At 39.5% G+C, this 21,449-nt stretch overlaps 1 protein-coding gene across 1 annotated transcript in view; it reads right to left on the reverse strand.

Annotated features, from left to right (window-relative positions):
* Positions 1–20,558, reverse strand: part of dnajc7 (DnaJ (Hsp40) homolog, subfamily C, member 7) — a 45,541-nt gene extending 24,983 nt beyond the window's left edge. The window contains exons 1-4 of the mRNA XM_048245635.1: positions 20,409–20,558; positions 7,679–7,767; positions 2,844–2,968; positions 1,034–1,147 (exon numbers count right to left, since the gene is read on the reverse strand). Of these exons, the coding sequence (XP_048101592.1) occupies positions 1,034–1,147; positions 2,844–2,968; positions 7,679–7,767; positions 20,409–20,479 (399 nt within the window). The 5' untranslated portion in view covers positions 20,480–20,558. The remainder of the gene's footprint in view (positions 1–1,033; positions 1,148–2,843; positions 2,969–7,678; positions 7,768–20,408) is intronic.
* Between the last annotated feature and the right edge of the window lie 891 nt (positions 20,559–21,449).

The following is a 21,449-nucleotide window of genomic DNA, read 5'->3' on the forward strand; positions in this document are numbered from 1 at the left end:
AGAATTACCATTGAACTGATTTTAGGTCCTTCAGGTATCCCTCATTCCCAAGAGGGTTTGAGACCCCTGATCTAAAGACATTGTTTGGTTATGAGCACAGGTACAACTGTTTTGAGGTGATTGTTCAGTTTTGTAAGTTGTCAGAGGTTTTGTGAATGTAGTTTGAGATTTGAGGTTAGGCTTTATTTTTTGCAGTGATTAAAGCACAAATTGGGACGAAGCATTTCGGTATCAAGGCAGACCAAACAAAATGTATTTATTCTCATTAGCATTAATGGTTTGTTTCATCTGTGGTGGCTAGTGTTGCTAGCTATCATTACTTTTCTGCTCCATGTTCCCCAAAATGTCAGGCAGGGGCATGATTGTTTAGCCTATAGTTAATGTTACTTACCTAAAGCAGCTACAACAATAATGTATCAGATACAGCTTGTCCATTTAAGCATATGATGAAATGTTTGAGTCTCAATTCTCAGCTCATGAGAAGTCAGTTTAATTGCTTTCTTTACACACACACACACACACACACACACACACACACACACACACACACGTATAGATTGCAGTGTGTTTTAAAAAAAGTTCCAAGTTCCATTCCACATTCAATTCCAAATCAAATTATTACCAAATTATGTCAAGTCCACATTATTTATTTTTTTATAGCAAAGAAAATTAATATTAGTCTGTTCAAGAAAAAAGCAGTGTTTTTTTTTGCTTCAATCTCTAACAGTTGACATGAACTGAAGATTTTTTTCAAGATTGAACTTCACTTTACTCACATCACTGAAATAATGCTTAGTTGCAGAACCATTGTTTTTGCTAACTGATGCACATCTGCGTTGGTAGAATTTGACTTGGAAATTAATGTGGAATGTTTCCAAATGTTGACATAAACAATATTACAAATATTTTGCACTTTATTCACTTGTTTTAACACACTGCTATTTATTTGAACATACTGTACATAGATAAAAGTATTATGTGAGAACCACTAATTGAGTTGACATGGGATGTCTAACTACTCTTGATGACTTACCTCCTGCTGAGCCTGAGCATTGTCAGGTTCAAGTTCAAGAACCCTCTGGAAACAACGACTGGCTGCCATGGCATTCCCAAGTGACAAGTGGCACTTACCCTCACGGAGATGACCCTGTGGGACAAGTATGTTCAAGATAGCTCATAGTTTGAACTTAGGCCAACTTGTGATATAAGGATGGCACAGTACAGTACATTATCGAACCGAACAGTACACCCCCTACGGTATGATTTGCAGACATGAACTGCATTGATACAGTACATCGGTTATTTCCAAAGCTTTGTTATTTTGAAGAGGTAGGCCCACCACTTTTTTCTTATCCACTGTGAGCTCCACAATGGTGAAGGTAAACACATACCTGTCAACCCTACCGTTTTTTCTGGATTTCTCACATATTTTAACTTTTTATCAAGAGCACGATTTGCTTATCTGTAATTATATATAGTTATACCTATAGTTATATAGTTATACCTAGCTTCACGCCTCATTTATAGTAATACTAACGCACTCTATATCTCTCTTTCTTCCCCCTTACCTCACTTGTGAGGTATACCATTACCAGTCATCAGCCATCCTTGTGTTTGGCCCTCATCTCACTTGAAGTCCCATCCCTACGACTGCCCCATCATCGCCTATTGCTGTCCCCCTGCCCGGATTCCTGGCCTGCGCAGCCTAGCGACCCACTACTTGCCCTATGACAACTCCTAATCCCCCTGGACAATTCATTTCCTACACTGGACTATTTGAACTTTGACACTAAATAGGATTCATGCATTATCATACATACACCTCAGGTGGCTTTAAACACCATGTTCCATTCTCTACACCTAACTAACTTACTGTTCTGTAACTGACCCTAGGCAGATGGGCCAGGCCCTTGAGTCGTGGATCTGCTTGAGGTTTCTTCCCATATGTATCTCCAATTCTAGGGAGTTTTTCCTCGCCCCTGTTACTCATGGGCCTTCTCTGATTGTTCAACACTCTGTAAAGCGCCATGAGACATGTGTAATGTTTTGGCGCTCTATAAGTGAAATCAAATTGAAATTAAAAAATTGAATTTAGTTAATGCAGCAGTTTTGCAGTCTGAATTGTTGTGGTTAGCAGAAGGATAGCAGCAGAAAGACGAGTGTTGAAATTCTACTGTATTTTGGGTGAAAAACCCGTGAAATCTCCCTTTATTTTCAATGCTCAATGTTGACAGCTACCAAGGCCAAGTAAGAAGAAATACAGCAGGTCTCCTTTTAATTTTAATGTCTTCTTTCTTAGTCCATTCTACTTTCCACCAAGTTTCATTGAAATTAAACTGGTAGCCTGCCTCGACATCGTACTGCTTACAGACAAACTGCACCATGAACGTAACCTAATATCCTGGATGTACTATTAAAGCACCAGTCATATGGTGAAAAATGTATAAATGTGTGTTAGGCCTATATTGTCCCCACTCACACACATTGAAACAGTTAAGTGAATTCTATGAAACATCACTCGAAAAAAAATTGACAGACACTCCATCTAGCTCTCTCCACTGATACTAAAACCATGTCGTTGACCGAACCGTGGGCACATTGTACTGTTCCATCCATAGTGCAATGTGAACTCATAAAGCTTAGCTTATCTTCAACTAAATGATTTTCATACCTGCTAACATTCTCTCCATCAAACCACAGAAACCTAACATCAGCCAACAACAGCGGCCCAGTTTAGCAGTATTACTTATATTACCTAGGTTAGTTTGAAGCCGGGGTAGCAAGATGGGTATATTTTCAACTCAACTCAAAATGTTAGAAAATCTTTGCAAGGACAACTTTACCTTCACAAATGTGTCATCAAGTCTAACAGCCTGCTGGGAGTCTTCCAGTGCCTCTCTATAACGACTCAACATCATCAAAGTGGCAGCACGATTACCATAATAACTTGCATTCTTCGGGCACATGTCTGTTATAAACAAGCAAATAGAGATAAACAATTGAATAGCTTATACTTAGTTAATACTTCAGAAATATTCACTCAAAAGGGTTTCTTCTTGTTATACAATGCCAGTTTAGACGCTTCATGAACTCACTTAGAAATTCTACTGCTTATGGGGACATTATGGTCTACAAGGTTCTGGTCAGTTTGACATATTTTATAGCGATGTCATAGCGAGTCAGATAAAGATCCTTAACATTGGAAGAAGAAAAGATAAGATATTGACTTTTCCCCATAAATGTAAACATCCCCCACTCAAATCATATTAAAAACACCCAGAACGATGGATGGCTAGATGAACGTCAATAGATGGATAGATGGATGAGTGGGTGGATGTAGATAGATAGAGAAATGAATGGACAGGGCTCCAGAGTGCGACAAATTTTTAAGGGTGCGACTAAAATTTTCCCTGGGTCGCACTGGTGCACCTAATGTCATAAGGTTGAGCGCCTAGACTTTAGTCGCATCTGCTGTCTCTCCACGAACTAAACGGTTGTTCTACTTTGACTAGTGGTGCATGGTGCACCAATACTGCAAAAGTATCGCAATACCCTGAAATTAGTATTAGTATCGATATAGTCTACATTTAAGAATGACAGTCGTGCGCTTCCCGTAGCCTATGTGTCTTTTCTCCTCACACGCACACAGCTGTCGTGATCCGAGCGAGTAGCGATGTTGATTTTGACCTGCACCTCTCAAGTTTGTGTTGCCTAGGCTATGGAATTTAGTTCATTTAGGCCTACTGTTGAGTTTTCCCAAAATAAGCTACACAGTCTTTGACTTGTTTGTTTTTTGAACATTTATTTTATCAAAAAACATAATGAATTGCATCCATATATCCTTAGATGATGCGCGGCTATTTTCCTCTAGCCTAAAACCATGAGAATGACTACTTTGACGTCCCTTTTAAAGTGACAGGCACTCAATTAGACCTACACACCAACACTGTAATAACATTGACACTGATGTGAATGATCACAGTATTTAATATTACTGATGTCGTCAAGGTGGTGGAGGCCCCAAATCAAATCAATACAGTACTGTCATTCCTGGTCCATGCTCTGACAACAGCTCAGACACGAAATGTATATGGAGAGCAATAAAAAGGGGTCTTTGAAATTGTGACGTTAAAAGGTGCCGCGATGAAAAATTTGGGTGCAACTAAATTTTGTGCTGGTGTACCTAAATAAAAAAAGTTAGGCGCACCAGTGCAACCAATGCAAAAAGATAGTCTGGAGCCCTGATGGATGCATATGACGCATCTTGAATTTCCACTTGGGGATCAATCTATCTATCTATCTATCTATATATATGGAAGGTGCCAAGTATGAATATCTATTTCAATGGAGAGAGACATAGAGGGTCTGTAAAAGTACATTTATTTTTAGAATGCATCTTGGGTGATCCAATCACTGGTACATGTATTCAAAATGTACAGCAAGAAACATTGCTAGCCACTTGTGTTTAGATTTCACTTTTTTGCTAATATCACAATCATTACAATTCCCATACATTGTCCAAGACGTATCAGAACGCATTAGCGTTTACACTACAAAATATGTGGTCAAAAGTGTCTCAGACCGTAGCTGTTAAAATATGAGCGCCACTGCAAAAATTCACATAATCAGTAACTAGATGTTATGGATATGGTTATGGTTATGGATACACTTTTGTTCAAAGCGACATACAAATACAAAACAATATAATACTTAAATTTAACAGGGAACAAATTGAAATGTTGGTCAGACTATAATAAGGAGAATAGCAACAATAAACAATGTCAATTCAATCAATAGCCTAACACAATAAACAATGGAAATGAGGGAAAAAAGCAAAATAAACAATAATGTCCATTCAATCAATAATATAAAAACAATAACATGGTAAGACTACATTAAGGAGAATATCAATAGGGTAATTACACGTCAATTCAACCAGGGCCAATGCACTTGGTCTCAAAGAAATCTGAAAAGAAAATACCAGGTGTACCTATGTTATCTAGGATACACACTGTAAAATTACTTTTATGTAAGATCAATACTTTCCAAGATACAGTCAGTTCTACAGGGGGAGGGGGGTGTTCTGCCTTTTTCTTGTCAAAGTTCACAAGCCCATAGCGCAAGAACTAAACCATGTATGAGGCTCAAATGTTGCATGCTGGTATATAAATAGGAATAGTATGTAGCAACATCGTAAAATTATCAACTTTGAGGGACAGCTATGACCATGCAGGATCATCCAGACCAAATGTGACGATTTTGCTACGTACTATTCCTATTTATGTACCAGCATGCAAAATTAGCCTCCTACATGGTTTAGAAATTAATTAGGAAGATGATCAGATGATCTCCGTTAACTGAAAAATCTCCATTGTTGATATAAAATGTCTCTATAGTGTCAAGCAGTGAAGTGATAACACTATGCAGGTAGCCAATGTTCACGTCATCGGAGTCAGAAAGAAGCAACCAAGTACTCTGTTAGGTATTTGTTTCCCTCCCAAACTGCGCTAAATTTGTGTATTTAACAGGCAGAATTTTTGTAAAATTTCCTGGGGGAGAAGCCCCCGGCAATTGTCAGCAGTCTGTAACAGCATAATGTGACTTAATGGTCTGTGTGATTAGGATGTGGATTGCTTGATTTAGTTTACATAATGAGTAGGCCTATGTGTTACTATATGGTAGGCTATATTACAGAGTAGTGTTACATAAAGGCAATCACAAAGAGAATAGGTAATGACCCCTTCCGAATGAATTTTATATAATATAAATAAATATAATATACAACACTTTGGGCTTGGCAAGAAATTTGGTAATACTACTTTCACACAAGTGATGGCACCCCTGTGTGCGTGTCTCTGCCTGTGCATGTCTGCTGTGTGTGTTCCTGTGTCTTTATATGTGTGTGTGTGTTTATGTGTGTGTATTATTTTTTAATCGTGATTAATCACAGAATTTCTATAGTCAATCGTGATTAATCGCATATTTTATCACAATGAAAATTATATTATTTTACATTAACTAAACATTCCAGAAGTCCATATTAACAATGTAAAGCCATTTTTACCATCTTGATTGGGAATCAAATGAAAGCAAAAAAAAGTTACTTTATGATCTTAACTTTAAGACATTTGATTATTTCAAATAAAATGTCAAAAGATGTGCAGCGGGCCTGAGGCAAAACAAAAATCACTCCATATAGCCTAGGGGCAGCCGTGGCCTACTGGTTAGCGCTTCGGACTTGTAACCGGACTTGAACCCCGACCAGTAGGCACGGCTGAAGCGCCCTTGAGCAAGCCCCTCACTACTCCCTGAGCCCCTGTTGTTGCAGGCAGCTCACTCCGCCGGGATTAGTGTGTGCTTCACCTCTGTGTGTTCACTGTGTGCTGAGTGTGTTTCACTAATTCACGGATTGGGATAAATGCAGAGACCAAACTTCCCTCACGGGATCAAACGAGTATATACTTATACTTAGATTCATTATCTTTAGAGTTCAATTGAAAATAAGGAACTTTTCATATTAAGAAATATGCAAAAGTGCATGTGCAAAATGTAAGCCTGCAGCACATTTCAATGATGTGACAGAAATAGCCTAGTTCATTTACTATGTTCAGTTCACGTGTAACAGTGTAGGAGTGTAAACAATGTTTAGCTCGTAGTAGACTATAGCTTAAACTTGAAATGCTTCAGTGATATTTTAATTCCATGTGGACTGAGCCAACACCGGTGCTGAGATGAGTGCACTGTCACTTGCTACGCACATCAGTGCCAAGGTTTTTAACTGGCAAACACTGGATGAACAATGGATTTTTTGAAGTGGCGCCGACAAAATAGAACTGAATTGTAATTTAGGTGGTAGCAAAGTGCGATGCTGGTGTGCAGAGTTGTATTGAGGACAGAATCTAATGTAATTGAATGTCGAAGGGGGAGTGCCCCGCACTCATGTCACTCGTGTCTACATTACTTAAAGTGGAAATGAAGCAGTCAAATAAAACAGATGTCTATAGCACTAGTTAAATATTTAAATATAGCATAAATACAAATAAAGTTGGAAATATGACCCGTTATTCAGAATAAAGCACAAACAAGTTGCTTTAATTTCAGCCTCATATCATTCCGCAAGACGTCTGTTCGATTATTGCAATGGGATTTCATTGAAAGTGAAAGTCAGCTAGTAAGATGCCACGCAACACCGGAAACTGTCAAGTTCTATCTGTGTGGCCAATTATTTATATATATAATTTATTTATATAGCCACAAAACGGTAGAAAAATATTTTTTAAAGACCCATTGTGTTAATTTTCTTTTCTCGATTTGTCAAGTAGCCGTATAATAAGCGGGATAATGTATCTGCTGTGCGTCGGGGTTCTGTTTACCCCGTCAGGACTTATTTTCCTATAATTACCGCTGGACAATACATTATCCCTTACATATTTGTTGTCCTGCATCTCTACATAACTGGATGTCAGTGATGACTTAAATTCCTGTTTATGCACTTCATGTAGCTAAAAGAGACAAATGCTTTTTAAAAAACAAAATATCCAATATGTCAAGCTTGGTCTGAGCAACATATGTACCACATTGTAGAAAAAAAAATAGAATCCAAAATCAAGGACGTTATTCATGTTTTTTTAGGAGGAAGAAAAAAAGACGACCAAATTCAACTATGCAAAAAACTTACCAATTGCTTTTGTGTAGTAGTTGAAAGCTTCTGTGTAGTCCTTCTTGACATAGTAGGCATTACCTTGCTCTTTAAACACCTCTGCTTCCCTAGAAATGAAAATGCAAAGCAAATACAAAGTTATTAATAATTATCATGTTATAGGCCTACCTGAGTCACTGATTTGTTTTATTTTAGAAAGGCCATGTTACATTTTAATACAGAACTTTAGAGTAACGTGTGGTGCAATGTAAATCTGATGCAGTTCCTAACACATTTAATGTAGACATTTTCTATAAATTAAAGTAAGCCTATTCTATAAAGGTGGCATAGCCTGCTTTCAAATAAAAAGTTCAGAAAGAACCAAGGACTCAGATATTTTTAAATCACACCCTGGTGTGAAACAAAAGACCAAGAAATCCCAGAATTCTGTGACTTAATGGCATGGGATGAAAATGGAAGACAAGTAGGACTGCAAGATTTTGGGAAAATATCTAATTGACAGATTTTGCAATTGCAATTTCATTTGCAATATACTTTTTGAAGTATACTTTTTGAAGTCAAGCTTCAGTTCAATATTCCAAGTTGGGCCACCTGTGATTGTTGAGCATGCCTTGTGCGCGAGAAGCACATCACTCTTGTCTGGTGGTAGAAGTTAACCAAGTACTTTGTTACTGTACTTAAGTAAATTGTGTACTTGTAAAAAGAAATGGAGCCTGGAAAACCCTACACAGACTTCACTACAGACTTTAGCAGACTGGTTTAGAAATAATTTAATAGCCAGAAATATGCCTGCCCTGCCCTAATAAACTCTCCGAGTGCAACGATGATAGACAGACATCATTTGGACAAAATATAGAGCATAATAACCTCCGTTGCTCAGCCAAATGCCTTCCTATTACGTCCTGTTATCACAGAGTTACAGGCGATAAACGATTTTTGATGGTCACAAGTTTACTTCATTAGCGGTTTATTTTTTTTGATTATTAAAGAGTGTTTTCAGTTAAAGGTTTGACTTCGTGCTTATTCAGTAGAGCATTTAGTGCTCTCCCCAATCCCAGACGTTCACATTGCATGTTTGTTTGTAATGGATGCAACCGCGAGATAGGCTATGCATTTGACGGCAATGAGCTGTTAACAGACATGAACCAAGACATATAGCCCAGCAGCAATCTTCGTTATTTCTTGAAGGGGCCACCGGAGGAATTTTGAGTGCTTCAGTTGCAAGTTGCATGACCCTCTCTTGCCTGCTAGAAATTGTTCAATGAACCTCCGACAGAATTGTTAAAAAAAAGACATGACCCTCCCTGCCAATTGTCGCTGTCTTCCGCCTCGCCACAGCCACACACTGTGATAACGTTCTTAAATCAATCTTTCCCGTGAGCTTGCATGCTACCAGTCCTTCCTTTTCAAATGTGTTGCGCCTGTTTGCACAATTTCACAAATAATCATATGTGATTAATAATATTACAAATAATCCCTGTGCACGGGACCTAAAACAATGCATGCCAACTTTTTCCGTGTTTATCACGTATTTTAACTTTCCCCGCTGTCTTGCCGCTTTTAATGTTTTCCGTAGAATATCCCATATTTTAATACTCTAATAACAGCCCTGCCATCGGGCCTGTCTCTGTGTTGCCCTGTTGCTACCCCTTGCCCTTCCAACGAAAACAGAGGTCTTCAAATCATCGTTTTCCTTGCTTGAAGGCGAACTTAGAGTGATGTTAACCTATTTAAGTTTAACGGCGTGATTGTCGTGAGAGCACGATTCATTGAAATCCTATGCAGCTACAGGACCTTCCAATCGTGAGGAAGCAATTTTGCATTGTAGGCATAACTAACACGCAATAACGCCGCCAACAACAACCAAAACTAGGCTAATCATTGTCAACATGTAAATTAAATGTAACATTATTATGAATCAAATTAAAATGTTCTCTTTTGCAAACGTAGGCATAGTAACAGAATAATTTAATAATGTTACAAAGATACTACATCAATCCGTATGTTTCATTAGGCTACTAGGCTATTTGTTTGCCTTGATTCATTTAGGCTAGGCCTTTTTGTTCAGGGGCCGTATTCACAAAGAATTTTAAGGCTAAAAGTAGCTCCTAACTGGCGAATTTAGGAGCAACTCCTAAAAATAATGGGCGTGTCACTCCTAACTCCTAATTTTTTCACAAAAAGTAATTCACGAAGCATTTTAGATCTAAAAGTAGCACCTAAGTCTGGGACAGCTTAAGTCGAGAGGACTCCTAATTCACTAAGACCTATTCATAAACAGCTTTTTGTGGCATTTTACGCTATGATGTTTTGAAATGCGTAGCCTATGCTAACAGGAGCTTCCAATCGCTGAGGGAACAATTTTGCATTCATAAAAGGGATGCAATAACGCCACTAACAACAACCAAAACTACTCATTGTTAACATGTAAATGAAATGTAACGTTTCATTGTGAATCAAATTAAAATGTTCTCCTCTTTGCAAACGTAGCCTAGGCATTTGGTGACAGATTAATTTAATAATGTTCCAAAGGTAGGCTACTGCATCAATCCATAGGCCTGTTTCATTAGGCTACTAGGCTATTTGTCATCATCGGAAGAGAGGTGTTTGGAATTCCCGCTTTACAATAGTCAGCCAATCAAGGTGGTCACTTCAGTCAAGCTTGTGCATGAGTAATGACGTCATCCATAGCCACGAAGACTCACTCCTAGTTTAGGAGTTGTCTGAAAGGCTTTGTGAATAACTTTTAAGAGAAAACTCCAAGCTAAAATCTTTAAGTGTGATTTAGGAGTAGCCTACTCCTAGTAGTAAGATAAAGCCTTTGTGAATAGCCCACGGCCCCAGTTATTCATCATCTTCCGCCCTTGTGTAGACGCATTCTGAGACCGGTCACCTGTCACTCATCATCGTAAGGGAGGTGTTTGGAATCATGCCAGCGCATACAATCATCAGCCAATCAAGGTGGTCACGCTTGCCCATTTACCCAAATTAATGGTCGAACATTACTGATGATCATTGTTATTTAAGAACATGCAGTGTGCGTAGGGTACCAAAAACATCTTGCTCGTAAAGCATCATAACGCACATTCTGGCGGGTCTGTTATTTACTGTAGGCTGCACAAACCACAGGCCTTTATTTGGGCAAGCCTGCATTCATTCATTCATTCAACCTTTATTTATTCACGGAGGGTCATTGAGGGAAGCCCTCATTTTCAAGAAGAGATTACAGAAGTGAAGCAAAGCGCTCCACAAACAAGACAACACTCGAGGCCTTCTGTTGAAGAAGTAAGGGATAATGTATAGAACGCCGGTCATTACTGGGAAAATAAGTCCCGACAGGGCGAACCGGACCCCGACGCGCAGCGGAGGGGTCTTGTTCCGCCCTGAAGAGACTTATTTAACATAGGCCCGAACGTTGGGAAGGCCCATTCATGTGAATGGAACGTTCTGCAGCACTCTGAAGAGCCGTGTAATAATTTTATATAAAGCCTGCACTAACAGTAATCCTCCTGCCCCTGATAGGCCTACTACAGCTGTGGATAGTGTGGAATGTTCAAGTAATAACACAATCCAATGTGTGTCTCAATTGTCCCCTGCTGACCACCTCACACATTTCTCTAGATTTTGCAACGTACTTACATGACACAATGCCATAAAATATGCCAGTTTTAGGACACAGAATAATGTTTGTAATGATACCAGGTAGGCCTACGTTTAACAGTAACAAGTGTAATGAGCTATTCATTGTCGAAGGTGCATTGTGAAGTGAAATTCTTACTTTGGAAAACAAACATTTGCCGATATCATCGCCGATCATCAGAATATTGCAACAGATTCTGTGTTCTGGACTGCAGGTAACTTGTTAAGCCAGTGGCTTTCAAACTTTTATTTCATTCCCCACTTTGATCAAGGGGCATGACTGATGATAGTGGAGATAACGTGATATCCCGAGGCTTTTGCAAGTCAGCATCTTCGACGGTAGTCTATTAAAAATATAAGTTTTCGATGTCCCAAACGGAGAGCCATACTTTATTGTTTTTAACGATCTCTATGCTACTCACAAAAATGTAGGTATGGGGACATGATGAAGTAGGCTATCCAACTGTCGTGTGTTAAATTATTGTGATTACGAGCCAGTGGTTTTCAAACATTATCGGACTCGACATCTAACTAAATGCAACAGGCTCATATCGTCCTCGTGATTCGCAAAATGAGGACCAGTGTTTTGTCAAATTGCAAATAGCTATTCGTTTTTAACGATTTTTTTTATGATAGTAGCCTATACAAAAAGCACTTCATACTATCTTAATCTTGGAATATGGGGAGGGAAGTGGCGCGTCTGCAGTCAGCCAAATATGAATGTAATTCTGCGGCATAAAGCTTTGTTTGTTTATTGTACAGAAAAAAAAAATGACATGTCAAGCAGTCAATTCACTACATTGCAGTCAAGAAGTAGGGCAAATTAAGACACTGATTTGATTTATGTGGTTATGCTTACCCCCAACACTGACAATAACATAGACAGCAAATTAAGATATTTTTTCGCTTTGTGGAGCGCACCGTAGGCTATCAAAAGCAGATTTCGATTTTCGCTACCACCGTGTAGTCAAGCCTTAAGCCATACCCAAGTAGCCTTAATCGAGGTAATGTTTAATTACGATTTATTTTGTTATTGAATTCGTAGGCTGGGATTCCTCTCGGTAACAATTACGTTTAAAGGTAAGTATTATGCTTAAATAGCCTAAGAACTATTTTAAAACTGTTTTGTTAAACTATTAAACCGTAACACTTGCCATCACGCATGCACCTCTTCCTCTCCCTCTCCCTCTCTCGTGCACTCACACACACGATGGCAAAGCATCCTCTTTGTGACAGGTCCCTTAACAAGCACATAGCCCATTGTGCAGGCCTACTCTATGAAAATAATTGCTATCACTCAGCTCTTGGATTAACATGATACACAGGATTTACACTTACAAAGTGATGCAAGTTGATAGACAATTGTGTATCAAAAGAAGAAAGAAAAGTTTGCATAATTAAATGATTTTTAATAAAATTTTTGCAGCATATAGCCTTTACCCTCTACCCCCCTTTTTGACAACTGACATATCGGTTTTACATATCGGTTATCGCCCTCCTGTTTTGGTAATAATTGATATCGGTATCGGCCCTGAAAAAAACTTATCGGTCGATCCCTAGTCCCAAGGAGAAGTACGAACCGTTATTTGAACTAACTACGTTATGAATTGCATCCACACATCAGCAGCCTTTTAACTGTGTACAAAAGTGTTACAATAGATCTCTGAAGTTCGCCTACAAAAAGCTGCCATGTTTGACATCCGGTATCTGGCGATTTTTCCTATGGGAAAATACCATGGGGATTTTGAATTATCACACCTGTTAAACTCTCGCGGGGATGGAAAAACTCTGAAATGCAGACGTTTTCCTTAACACACTTTTGTCCTCTGCCTTCGAGTGGATACTGTGATCTCTGGTACGTGAAGGCGGCACACTTGCTACCCCAGAGCTAACAATGCAACTTGCCTAGGTAGTTAGCTTCAATTAACAACCGGATCTCCTTATATGGGCAAAGATGGCCGTTTTGGTTCTTTTTTGTAGGCGAACTTCAGAGGTCTATTGCAAGGGTTCCCTCATTAACGGCACTCAATTAGACCGATACACATATATTGCAATGTTAAGGAATTCATGTAGCCTAGAAATCTAGACGCACCCTAGCGGCGGCAAATTAATTTGCTCAGCCTGTACGTCTAGTATCAACCCGTAGGGATTTCTATTGGCTGACGCCGTGGACCTCATCCAATCACAGCGCTCTATTTTGTTAGAGAGTCTTAAGGCGGGCTTAACAGGATAACGACAGTCCTGCGACGGTGAACAACAAGGAAGGTGGCTATGGCGAACGAAGAGCGGTTGTTTGAATTGGCGTTGGCGTCAACTTTGGAGAAGTTGGACTTGTGCTTTTCTTTGAAAGTTGAGCAACACAATGCACTTAAGTATTTGCCGTTTTGCCGACCGGATACGGATATGGTCGTAGCGCTGGCCTATTGCATGCCTAGGTAGTTTGAAAGACAATTCTCTGCCTGCCCCTTGGATTAAGCGAGGTGAATGGTTCGATGCCAGACTATACATTTCAATGATATAGGATAGTCCGCCAGGCTAGAATTCATGTTTTTTCATTCAGATATGTAAATCAACATGTATTTATATATTTAGAGGGGATGCATCCCCTCTATTGAAATCCAGAGACTTCTTATTACAGTGCATGAAAATGCACTGTACTGTTCTTCCAAGGCAACAACAACAACAACTTATTATTATTCCGCTTACCACTTTTTCCGTACGCAATTTCTCTTGAACAGTTTAACTTCAAACTTTGTAACGTAGGTATTCAAACGGACCAAGCTGCTATGTCTTTTCAACTTTGAAACTTTTATACTTTTTAAATTATTAAAGAAAAACTTTTTAAAAATCCCCATAGACTTAACATTGCTGATTGTGACATCATAATACGGCCGTTAAGCAATTAGAATCCTATGGCAGGTGTTCAGGCCATCTGTATCAACTACCAGTCTCAGGCTTTAAGCATACAATCTGGCCTTATTAAGACTACACATCCTGTTCAAAAAACTGTTTCAAAATAAAAGTCCTCACTACAATATTTCACTGTTAAACAATTTAACCCTTTAAACTACTTAACTTTTCAACTGTTCAGCCATTGTAACTGTACTTGTCATCAACTATGACTCCTACCCACTGTAGCTAGTTAACATGTTAGCATGCTAGTTAGCATTTTTAACAAAACTGCTAAAAATGATTAGCTAAGTTAGCTAAGTAACATGGTTAGCATAGTTATTATGTTAGCATTGTAGTTAGCATTTTTAACAAAACTGCTAAAAATGATTAGCTAAGTAACATGGTTAGCATGTTAACATGCTAGTTAGCATTTTTAGCAAAACTGCTAAAAATTATTAGCTAAGTAACATGGTTAGCATGTTAACATTGTTAACATAACTGCTAAAAATGATTAGCTAGGTTAGCTAAGTCACATGGTTAACATAGTTAGCATGTTAGCATTGCTAACATAGTTAACATGTTTAGCAAAACTGCTAGAAAACGTTAGTTAAGTTAGCTAAGTAAAGATGAGTTAAGATGTTAAACATTGCTAAGACTGCTATAAATCATTAGTTAAGTAGCATGGTTAACATGGTTAAAAATCTTAGCATAACTGCTAGCAAACATTAGAGCCATGCCAACTTTGATGTCAATGGGGCATTTTGCCCATGTTCAGGGTGGAAAATAAAAAAGAAAGATTTGCATAAGACAAGTGAAAAGTTTTCAAAAAGAAGGGATCATGGAGAATAAAGAAATACATATTTAAAAAATCTTTGTATATTCCCACAAGGTGTTTGGGTGCTCTAAAAATTATAACCAAAATGATTTTTCAGACTTGTGAGGTCTGCTGTTCAGACCCTGAAGGGATTTGTTTTCTGTTCATTGCTTTTTGTGAGAGTGTTTCTACTTATCTCAGTAAGGAAAATAAATCAAGAGCCTATGTTGACTACAAATATGTCTTCTGAAGGCTTAAACAGAGCCCAGCCAAAAACTCCAATAAAATTTGTATCAACTTTGAGGGACAGCTATGACCATGACGATTTTGCTACATACTATTCCTATTTATGTACCAGCATGCAAAATTTGAGCCCTCTACATGGTTTAGTTCTTGCACTGTGGGCTTGTGAACTTTGACAAAAAAAAAGAGGCCGAACAAAATCGACACCCCCCTCCCCCTGTAAAATTGGCTGTATCTTGGAAAGTATTGATCTTACGTAATTTTACAGTGTGTCTCCTGGGTAACATAGGTACACCTGGTAATTTTTTCAGAATTTTTTGAGACCTAAGTGCGTGGGCCCTGGTTGGACTGACGTGGAATGACCCCTATTAAACTAGCTGTCTATCAACAATTTTTAAACTATCTACTGTCTATCAACAACTTTTAAACTATCTACATTCAGCTTTTAAACAGTCTACTTTTAAACTATCAACTTTTATTAAGCTATGCAACCACCATGTCTATCCTAGCATCACCGTAGTAACCATCTCTGTATTATCTGTTTTAACTATACATGATATTTTACATCACAACTTAAGCATTTTCATGCACTGGTTATTCCTTGGAATTGCATTTCTAGTTATTATTATTTTTCTTTTTACCTTTTTGTGCGTGCTATTCAGCCTAAACCGCTTAACGTACAAATTTGGTTGAAGCACCGTTCCGTAGATCTTCCAAGGCTTTACCGTCCTATCTGTTTTTCATTTTTGAGAAGTTTATACTTTGAGATATTTGTAATTAAAAGTATTTTTTCCCCATAGACTTGAATGGGGGCTGTGATGTCATAATAGAGCCAGCGGCGCTCGTTAAGTAGTTCTCAGAGCAGTTCCCAGGCTAATCAGAACACTGCCACAGGTGTCACCTGTGAGGAATTCAACTGTCTCGGCTTCTGAGCATACAATCTAGCTCTACCTGAACTACACATCCTGTTAAAGTGTTTCCTGTGTGTCAAAATAAAAGTCCCAGCCATATCTCATGCATTCAGCATTATATCTCCAGAACGGCTTGACGTACATGCTTCAATTTTGGTATGAGTGTTTTTATGGACTCAAAGATGAAGTTGGAGGTTGAAGGTCAAATGTCAAGGTCAAAAACACCTTGAGTATGATATCTCAAGAATGCCATGTCACACAAGATTCAAATTTGGTTACTCCAAAAGCACCTTTGCAGGTATCACAATTACCCTACAAACCAGCTAGCAGCAAGCTCAACAGCCTCACCAACACCCTAACCAGCAGACTGCATCCCCTCGTGTAATTCCTCGGAATTGCATTTCTAGTTATAAATTGCTATTAGTCAATTAATGGGGAGATAATCGATAATCGAATCAAAATCGATTCGGACTGAAAAAATGAATCGTTAGATTAAATCGGTGCATCGAAAAAATAATCGCGAGAATTAGCCTACTGGGTTTTTGCCTCCCTCCTCTATGTGCGGTGCTTTTGTCACTCGTCTGATTGGCATAATGATTCATGGAATCGCGGGCCGATAGAAAAAAAAAGCAGAATTTTCCCCAGTCAGGAAATACTTGGCATGCAATATTTGGCATCATCAAACATAAAGGCATACAATTAAGTGGTAGTGGTATGAGCGTTCATTCAGTGTGTGTGCGCATCAGCGGGAAAGAAACTAAAACCACTCAAGTTGCACAGATACCGTTGGTAGACTGAGCTTTTGTTCAATATCAACAAGTCAACCACGTGTTTATAGTGGCATTGGCAATGCATAGGTCCGTTTATACAGTGTAGAGATGCATAGTAAATATTAATAATAGGCAGAATTTGAGCATTAAATAAATTGATTAAAGGTGCAATGAGTTCCTGTATGGTTTCAGCGTGATTTCATTTTTGTCTCAAATCGTGAGCATCTCTCCTTGATCCACTAGCTGCCTAACCTGACTCTCGTCAGATGAATTTCGTTCCGCTTAGCTCCGCCTAGCATTACAGTGTTTCCCACAGAATTGGATTCAATTTGTGGCGGTAGCTGACTTTGACAACGGGGGGTATTAAGATCGTCTTGGTAGTGTATAGGTCTAATTGAGTGCCTGTCACTTTAAGACGTTTGAGGGAACCCTTGTAATTGTAACACAGTTGAAAGGCTGGTGATGTGTGGATGCAATTCATAACGTTTTCTACATAGTTAAAATAAAGGTTCGTACTTCTTTGGGACAAGCACTTTTGAATTTTGGAAAACACTTTTTCATTTACATCGGGATTTTGCAAACATTCAGTGTCAGAGTCAATAAAATGAGCCCTTCAACGAAATTGACAAGCAGCTGTAAGTAGGCTAAGCATGCTAAATTCGACATCCAAGCGGTATTCTAACATTAGCTTTGAGATACTGCTTGATTTCATAACTTAACTTAGTTTAGTCTCTTCAATGTAGCCTACTATGTTGTGATAAGACCTTAGCAGAGTTCACTTTAATGCAACAGTTTTGAACAAATGTGCGCAGCATGGTCACGATGCTAAGCGGATTTAATAGCAATTTAGCCAGACGTCTTCTATGCAATGCTTCTATGTGGCAACAACAATCCTTCAACAATCGTGAATATTTTGTTAAATGCACATGCAGAGGAGTGGGGCAGCGGGCTACGAGAGAGAGCGGGGCGGGGCAAGGAAAGGCTGCGTGCGTAAAATGCGCAACTCAATGCCAATGCAAGGATTTGACCTTATATTTAATTTAAATTAAATTAAACATAGAATTCATCTGTGGCGGCCGATTTTTATTTCGTGGCGCCCCGCCACAGATTAGTCAATGTATGGGAAACACTGCTTCACTCACATCCATCTGGGACCTCTTCCATTGAGAGTGATTTCCGCACGAGATTGTATGGTTAAGCCAATCAGGACGCAGGGCGGGAGTTTCATAGATGTGACATAGCGTAGAAGCGACTGTGAGACTTTTATCAGCGTCACGGGTTGGCTTCGATGTGAGTGGTTGAAGTAGCACGTCAATAGATGACGGACAAGTGGCTTATTCAATCATATGCAAGCATTTTTTGATTAGGCCCAGCCTTCTGAAGCACCATTCCAATGGATCGGTTCCAGATGGATGAGTGGAGCTAGGCGGAACAAAATTCATCTGGCGAGAGTCAGGTTACTAGCTGCCTGCCCCCTGAATACACTGTGAAAAAGCCCGGTCTCGGGAGACAACACAGGGGCCGTAATTCATCAAACAAACACTAGGGGCACAGGCTGTGCACCAAAATAACAATCCACGTTCCAGCCAATCGCCGAGAAGGGCAGTGCGGAGGTTAGGGGAAAGACTGTTTGGATATAATGGAAACCTATGGCGCTGCATCGGCGAAAAGGGGAGCGAAAAGGGCTTATATTATACTTACTAAATCTTTAAACAAACGTGAATAAAAGGCACAAAATAAGGTTGGTGTAAGAGTTATCTGTGTGTTTATGGGATTTAGGTGACCATTATATTCCTAGTTTTTGCTCTTTCCAGAGTGACACGAATGTAGTCACAGTCAAGCGGCCTGTGGCTGACTATAACCAAAGTCCTTTTAGGCAAGTCCCTCCACTCAGTGGCCATATTGTAATGCTTTTTGGGCACTTTTCGGGCATCCATTTCGCCAGAAATGCACATGCGCAAGGCTTCACAACACCAACCTTGCTCCAGCGGCGAGATCACAACACATGATTGGCACAATGTATTCACAACACACCACATGATTGGCACATGTATTCGTATGTCGACTTTTTAGCTGCAGAAGGGGCAGGATATGTGTAGACAACTGCCATATTGCCGTTACAAACTAACCCCATGCATTTCTATGGTGGATTTTTTGAGTGCTGCGTCTCCTCATTGTCTCTGCTATAACTAAGTTCGGCAAGCTTAACTTTACATTTCATAGCAATGTCAAGTTCCACAGTTAGCTAGCTAGCTAGCTAGCTAGCTAGCAAGCTAACCGTTTAACATAGGAGATTATCGAAGTTAGCTACATCCTCAACATTGGGGTATTGGAAATTAATTAGGTTGGTACTGTACATAGTTTCGACATCAGTCAGTTACATACATATTTCTTCATAACCGTTGTGTTAGTAAAATGATTGAATGTCCTGTGAATTAATAACTAGATATTACGTATGACTACTGGCTGTCTACCATTGGAATCAATAATATAATGATGCGCAGTTAGTACATGGGGGGAGGGGCGAGCTTGCTCTGTTTTGTTTGGTATTTACTTTGAACGTCAACAGAAGTGACGTCATGCAGGAACTCATAGTGCACCTTTAAAAATAATAAATGAAATTCAAAAGGAATTATGGAAGATTGACAGCCCTAGTGCACAGTAATGTAACATTTATTCACCATAAATGAATAAAGTTGAAGTGGCTGCAATGAGTTGGAGTTCTGTTATGGTAAAACTACAGCGGGCGGCACTGCGCACAGATATTATTGAAGAGTGCTGCAGCTTCACCTCTCCTACTGTCGGAAAGTGAAAAAGCAACAGCTAATAGATTAGTAATGTAAATTATAACACCGGAAGTAACTGTTACCACAACCACAGACTGGTGTTTTTGAATGGCAATCGGCTGCGACATCCGTTTTATCTAACGTTAGATGCTATGATATGTAAGGTTGGGTTACCTTTCCTTGTGGGGAAAAGGGCCCCGTTTCCATTGTTCTAGTTCAGAACTAAATCATTAGCCAGTTAAGGCAGCTAGCTGTAGTCAGATGGTCACCATTTCCAATAGTATGTAACGTTAGCCTACAAATGGAGTTAACGTAGCACTTGATTCGCCAAACTTGGTTAACGTTAGCTGGCTAGCTAGCAAGACAGGCCAAAAACGTGTCTTCAACACGCAGTCTTTTGTGAGGCTGAGACTAGCTGACAGCTAATAACCAGGCAGACAGCATTGAAAGAAATCTTCTATGGAACAAACAGGAGTTGCTCTGCATATGAGTGCTCGCCAACTATCTGACTGGCTACTTTTAAGCAGCCATTCAGTGGTTTAGCTTCAGCTAAAACAAGGCCACTGGGACCTTGCTAATTCGCGAGCTAACTGCAATGAGTGCTGAAAACAATAACGTTCCGTGTACACACCAACACATAAATAATGTTTCACGTCAATCTCTTGTCAGGAATAGCTCCTCATGTAGTATTACCTTTCCAGATCCTCATCATCGAGTAATTCCATATCTGGATCCATGGGTACATCAAAGTCTACTGACGACATTTTGCTGTGGAAGGAATGGGGGCATGCGCTCTGTGCCTTCGCGGACGCGGACAATAATATCTGTCTGCAGAGCCGCAGTTTCAGACCCGCAGTTTGGAGGACGGTTATACTTGGGGCAGTTTCAACACTCAACGCATGCGCTGCCACTGTATCGGACAAGAGCAGAGAATTTGTGTAGTTGTTACTTGTACTTGTTTTTTGTTACACTTCGGAGTTAGGCTACGTTAAACATGAATAACCCTATCTGAATCCTCAGCGATATCAGGAACAGCTCATTATGACTTCTAATTAAGTAAGCACGCTATCACAATAAACCTAACAAAACATAACCGCAATAGCCCTACTGCTGCTTGTTTAAGGGGTGTGAACACGCTTTGCCGCTTATAAAACCCAGGGTGCACTATGTTTTCATAAAAACGCAGCCGTTTTTTCACTTAAAGTTTAACTTTTTTTCAGCTCAGGACGCCTCCGCAAAAATAAGAGGCACAGCAGGCGCAAAAACGCGATCGAGGCGCTCTAGGCGCAGAGCTTACTGCCAATAAGAAGCAACATAAAAAAAAATCGCAGCTCACTGCAAAAAACCGTCCTGTCTGATCGTTCCCTTAGTCTTTAGGACCTGATACCTGTTAGTCATGTTCCCATTTTTACAGGCCTTCCAGACCTCAGATCACAGGAGAAGGACTTAGGCCCACTAACAAAACTCCCTAATGGCCTCCTTACACCAAACAACTTTGACAAGATTTGGGAAAGATTCTTGAAAGATTGGAGTCTTTTGCGTAAAGCTTGAATGGGGGGCATTAGTTAAAAGACTACAATCTTTCAAGAATCTTTCCCAAATCTTGTCAAAGTTGTTTGGTGTAGGGTGGCCATAAGAGGTAAAAATATGGTGAAGCAGCTTAGGCCTAACTGTGCAGTCCTGGAACGCACTTCCTGGGGACATAAAACATGCTCCAACTGCAACCAATTTTAA

This window comes from Alosa alosa, chromosome 6 (genome assembly GCF_017589495.1).
Source record: "Alosa alosa isolate M-15738 ecotype Scorff River chromosome 6, AALO_Geno_1.1, whole genome shotgun sequence".
NCBI lineage: Eukaryota > Metazoa > Chordata > Actinopteri > Clupeiformes > Clupeidae > Alosa > Alosa alosa.